Source organism: Clarias gariepinus, chromosome 12 (assembly GCF_024256425.1).
Source record: "Clarias gariepinus isolate MV-2021 ecotype Netherlands chromosome 12, CGAR_prim_01v2, whole genome shotgun sequence".
NCBI lineage: Eukaryota > Metazoa > Chordata > Actinopteri > Siluriformes > Clariidae > Clarias > Clarias gariepinus.
This window is the reverse complement of record NC_071111.1, coordinates 21,768,540-21,774,539: the sequence shown is the minus strand read 5'-3', so window position 1 is coordinate 21,774,539 and position 6,000 is coordinate 21,768,540. Positions and strand designations below refer to the sequence as shown.

The window sequence follows — 6,000 nt, the reverse complement described above, 5'->3', positions numbered from 1 at the left end:
AGCTAATCTGTTTAATGCTAACTCTGTGTCACCCAAAGAACATCTTCATGCCTTTCTACAGACAGCGGCCGCAGCAGGGAGATATAAATAGGGCCCTAATAGATTAATTAGGTTTCCATGATTTGTTGCTCTGCTGTTTTGAAGCAGACACAACAGCTGGAAGAAAGACTTCCTGAAGCAGTGACAAATAACTGCAATTTCTGTAGATGCACAACAATCTTAGTGAACAGAAGGAGCAAGCCGCATGGCAAGGGAGAGATGACAAAAGACTGTAAACTAAATATCTACATATAACTGTATTGCCTATGTAAATATAAAGGCATTAAGCACTAGCAACTCATCATACCACGGCCACTGCATCACAATTTAATAACACATTTACAAAATTTGCACGAATTAAGATCGATGCAAAGCCAGCACGTTAATGGTATCAGCTCAGAAAAAATGATAGAAACTCGTTGACTTTACTTTTAACCCAGTAGAAGACAGATAACACAATCTTTCAATCAATAATCTCAAAACAAGCCAGTAAGATCCCGATGTATCTTGAAATATCATGAAATATTTATAAATTTTCTGCACGACTCTGTGAGTGACATAAGCTGATGTAACAGCAAATACTGTGCACGCTGAGAGACTAATAACGTGTGTTACAGGTTTCTCCGTTTTCTGACAATAATAAGGAGATATTTGAAAAAGTGAAATGTCAGCCTGTAAATAGCGCAGAATATTTTTATTATTTAACATACACTGTACACTGCAAAATTGATACCCTAGCAAGTGACAGTGTCAATATTGTCACATAGATCCAGTATTTCTTAAGAATATTGCTTACTAGTTTCAAGCTTTACACCTTTTTTAAGTCTTTGAGCATAAAACAAATTTATGTACCAAGAGAAAAACTAGATTTAAGGCTTGAAATGAACAAAACAATGCCTAGAAAAAGTTGTAATTATATAAAATTTTGTTTATTTTAATTTCATAATAAAACACCAGAATATTACTTAGTACTCAGTACTAGAAGCTCAGGTCAAATTAATCTGAACAAAGTTTCCTGGGTTAACCACTGGGTTACATTATGACTTCACCCATCTGTTTGCACAATGTTAGCACAGCACTGTCAACATACTGTATTATTGGAAATATACAGTAATGTGCAAAAGTCTTGAGTCATCCCTAATTTCTTTAGATTAAATTAAATTATAGAAATAGAAACAAATCTTTTACTCTGACCAGCAGGGGAGAATGGAATCAAAAACTGGTTGTTTATGTAACATGTAATTTCAGCAGCAACCTCATTTCCCCTCTCGTCTGTTTCAACCACTCAGCTTTTATGCTTGAATGATTCATACTGTAAGTCACTGCATGGCTTAACAAACAAAACCATTTCTCTGTAACTGATCAGGTACTTCTGGAAACCTGGAGAACTAATCCTTAAGACTACTTTAAAAATACATAAAAGCAAAACACGAAGAAATGAGGGGTGGCTCAGGGTTTGACCTGAAATATGAAAGCTCCTACTAGACAGCTACCTGACATATTATAAAGTGTGCATTGCTTTTGGGAGATCTATTTCTGTTTTGTAGCAAAAAAAAACAAAAAACAGACCGTTTGGCCACGCTGTGTCAGAAATGTCACTTAGCCAATATTAATTTCTTGTTTATAGAACTGTTGTATAAAAGCAACTGCGCTCAAGCAGGAGAGCACCAGCTGTGATTACATACTGCATGACGCTTTGTGTGCCAGTGATTTAATCTGTGCTGATAACCACAATAATCCAGTTTCCTTCCACAATCCAAAGACATGAATTGTAAGCTGAATGGTGCTTCCAAATTGTATGACTGGGTTTGTAAAGGTGAAGGGTTGACACCATATCCAGGGTGTACCCTGTCTTGTGCCTTAAGGTCCCTGGGATCGGCTCCAACCCCCCCGTAACCTTATGCTGGATAAGCAGTATAAATAATGCATAGATGAATGGACAGATGGATGGATGGATGGATGGATGGATAGTCACAAAGTGGAATGACACAAACCCAAAAATGACTCATAAATATTATCCTAGCTGGACAATAAAACCACCAATGGTTGCAAATAGAATGAAATGACATATGCCTAATTCAATATTTATTAAAAAAATGCTTTATGTTCAAATTTTATGATAAATGCATTTTCTTGCCTCCTTTATATTTTTTGTGTGAATTATTCTCCAAATATTATTATTAGTTCTTGACTTTCCTAACATCCTGTATAATTCCACCCTTTACTTGTTTTGTCATTGTATCTCCGCCCTACAGTAAATAAAATCACCATGCAAACATGGCACACCATTTCTTAAAGAACCAATAATTTCTTCTCACTCCTTGTTGCATCTCCACCAAGTGTCTGAGCGCAAAGACTTGTGCTGCTCAGTTTTAACGATGTGACAGAAGATACACAATGTCACTGAGATCATCCACTGAGAGCTTTATCTACTGCTGTCCAGTTCTTGAGAAAGGGCTAGACACGCTGAGTCGTGGAGGTGGCTTCCTGGCAAAAAAAAAAAAAAAAAAAAAAAGAAGAAGAAAGAAGAAGCCAACCCTGGTACCAATTAGAGCCGGACTCTTGTTCACATCTCAACCCCCCCTGAGGCGTCTCCTACTGGGAAGTATAGAAGCAGGTGTGACTGCCCTTCTCCACTAGTAATAAGCACCATTCCTGTGCTGCTATAGAGGAGCTTTTAACAATCAGAGAGAGCTGGGTCACTTTAACCTGCGTCAGACAGTTGTGTGGGTGTCATGGAAAAAAAAAAAAAACAAGGGATAAGAGCCTGGAAGCGAGCTGCAGTTTGAGGTTGATATGACTAGAACAGCTTGGTTTCTGAGAGATTCAGGCAAAACATGATAAGCACAAATCCAAAGTCAGTAATAATTGGCCTGTTTTATTTATCTTGATTAAATTACCATTCTAAGCAAAGCTAGAGTACAATCATATTTTAAAATAACTATTTCTTTTCAATTAACACTTAGTTTTCCATTATGTTTAAAAAAAAAAGATAACACAGATGTTGAACACACTGCAAAAGATAGATCTTTATTTCGTTTCAGCTCGTGACAGTAAAAAGTTAACAAGTGCAATAACGACAAAACTGAATCCAAACACTTTATACGGTCGTAAAAACCCACATTAAGAACAGGTGCACTGAGTCACGACACCTGGAGTGAAGCACACGTGCCACTACAACGCAATTGGTGCTAGGTGTACGGTAGTTTTTACTGTAAGGCAACTTACCACCATCAACAGTATCCATTACTGTTCCACTGAGTATGTTCCCGGCTGTTAGGAGGATATTTTAGAGTCACCTAAAACACCGATAACGATATCACAAAACAGGCTCTTTCTATCACAACGTAATGCAACACAATACTGTGCTTTATTGCAAGTCGACTAACTACTCATTGACTATTCCTATTAACTCACCTCAAGTCAGTGCATGTTTTCCACATGGGAAATAAAGCTACCGGCAGGATTTCTAGCGACGGTGCATTCACATTGCTGCTAAAGCAAGAGTTTGTTTCATGTCATGTCGGGTTAAAAGCTTAGCGTTAATGAGAGGCAAGAGGTATTCCTAATCACTTCTCTTAGTACTTCTGATCTTCATTCTGTACTCACGTCTATGGATATGTGTTATAAAAATAATAATAAAGCGCAGAAGAAGACCCTAGATTAACTTTTAAGAGCAACGGTCTCATTTCGCGACAATGTAAATGCACCCTAAAGCTAGCCTAAAGAACGACAAAAAAAAAAGCTCTGAGGCAATATATCCACATAATCAAGTAATTCATTAGAAACAATCAGACACATGACATCCACTGTAGGTCTTCGTGATTTTTCTAGCGCGACATATTGCTTTATCTGACATTCTCAACTTCAGTAGTTCAGAAGTACTTCGCTGTATTGCAAGAGTACACGAAGCGTTGTCAAGGAGTGATGTTGATGTGTGGATACGAACTGTGGTACGATAGTTTTCAAACCCATCTCAAAGAATCTTAAAATGCTTCTTTTTGGTTTTGTCTGGTTAAGTCTCGGATTTCACATTTCTAGCCAAATTCCTTGAATGTCAAAAACACTGCAGGAACCAGTACAATCGTTGAATAAATAATAATAATAAAAAAAAAGTATAAAGGAACATTCAGTATCTAGAGTTAGTCTTGTGTTTACTGCAGTCTCGACATCCATGTCACCTTTTGTTGTGAGTATCATAAGAGAACATACATATCCCTTTAACCCGGGCAGCGATTTACAACAGGATGCTTAGCAGCTGAAGGGTTGGAGGTACGTAGCACTTCTCCTGTAGCGCAGATAGGGATCAGGTGGTCCGACGACTAGGTTAAGTAGGTTTCCCTTACTGAACAAAAAAAAAAAAAAAAATCCACATCACAATATAAATCCAGAGCAAGTCACCCGGTGAAAAGTTTGTGAACTTTCTGTAGCTACTTCTCCTTGGCTTCGGCTGCTCAAAGTACATCCTAATTCGTCAAGCTTCAAGTATCTAAATGGAGAAAAAACAAAAGCACATTTTGTAATTTCTGTTTTCATTACAGATTTAGCATAAATTTAATGTGTAGTCATAAAAATAAGACAGAAATTTACTACAGTATATGGTATACAGTACTGTACATTTGACTGACAGATGAACAGACCAAAACAACAGCCAGGTTTAGATCACTCTTATTATTGTTTTAGTACTGTTATCATGTTTTTTAGTGTAAAGCATACTTTGTTAAGGTGTTGTTTTAAAGCGTGTTATATATTGCAACGAAATTTTAATTTGATTTTGATTTGATCTGACTAATAAAATGAAGAAATTGACTCACTCTGTAAGCATTAAGTGAATCAGTTAGATCCAGAAGGTAAAAAAAAAACCATAAAGTTTTACTGTTTGAGGTTAAAAATAAATCTAATTAACACACAGAGCTGTTCACACAGGTGTTATTGCTGTTTCTTGTTCCTTATTTAAACCTATTAATATCTAATCACATTCTAATTGCTTCCATCCAAGGTAGCAGAAGACTCCAATCCAGATCTGTGGTGGATGCTATGCGGATCTGCCAGAGGTGAAGTGGATCTGAGTCAGATCTGGATCGGGGTTGTCTGCCCAATGGGATGTTACTATGTGACACTACTACAAGAAACATGTTTATCACAAAGAAAAAAACTGTCCCTGGCAAAAGATCAGACCTGAAGTTGAATCTGATTTGCCCATCGACAGTACTAGACTAGAGTACTACAGATATTGTATACTGTAAGTGCTTATATGACATCACTACAGTGACTTTGCTATTGCAACAGTGACACATCTTTGGGAAACATCAATGTTAGTTAATTAGTTTATTAGCACAGAGCTCTGTTAAGTTGACACATTATTTACATATAATAGTCTGTAATTGAATTATTTATAATAAAAACAATACTATAATATACAGTATATATATATATATATATATATATATATATATATATATATATATATATATATATATATATATATATATATATATATATATATTGTAAATGTAAAAGGAAAGTGTGAATTTTGTGTTTTGTTTTGTTTGTTTTTGACTGACTCTAACTGCAAAAGTTAGAATAATCAAGATATCTACCATGTTTTTAGTATTATCTTGATGTTAAACTCAACACTAAATGTTACACTAAATGCCTTTATAATGTTCTGTAGATTTAATTCTCATAGTTCCTTGCAATTATACCTGATTTTCTATGATATGAGATCTAGGACACTATTATAGATATCTTTTTAAAAAAGTGTTATTATTTAAAATGTTAAATTCATTTTAATATTTTAAGGTGTACTAAAGCTTTATTGTTTTTTTTTTTGTATGTTTAGATTAGTTTTTTTTAAATACAGAATTATATTTTAAAAGTATTCTAAATTACAAATCCAGTAATTTAATTAATGAACACTCTACTAAGTAAATATGACTTTCTATGATGTGTAAGGCTGCT

The 6,000-nt window shown here is 35.2% G+C and overlaps 1 protein-coding gene across 1 annotated transcript in view; it reads right to left on the bottom strand.

Annotated features, from left to right (window-relative positions):
- Positions 1-3,060: 3,060 nt before the first annotated feature.
- shisal1a (shisa like 1a) overlaps positions 3,061-6,000 on the bottom strand; it is a 36,610-nt gene continuing 33,670 nt past the window's right edge. Inside the window, exon 5 of the mRNA XM_053508878.1 lies at positions 3,061-4,528. Within this exon, the coding sequence (XP_053364853.1) occupies position 4,528 (1 nt within the window). The 3' untranslated portion in view covers positions 3,061-4,527. The remainder of the gene's footprint in view (positions 4,529-6,000) is intronic.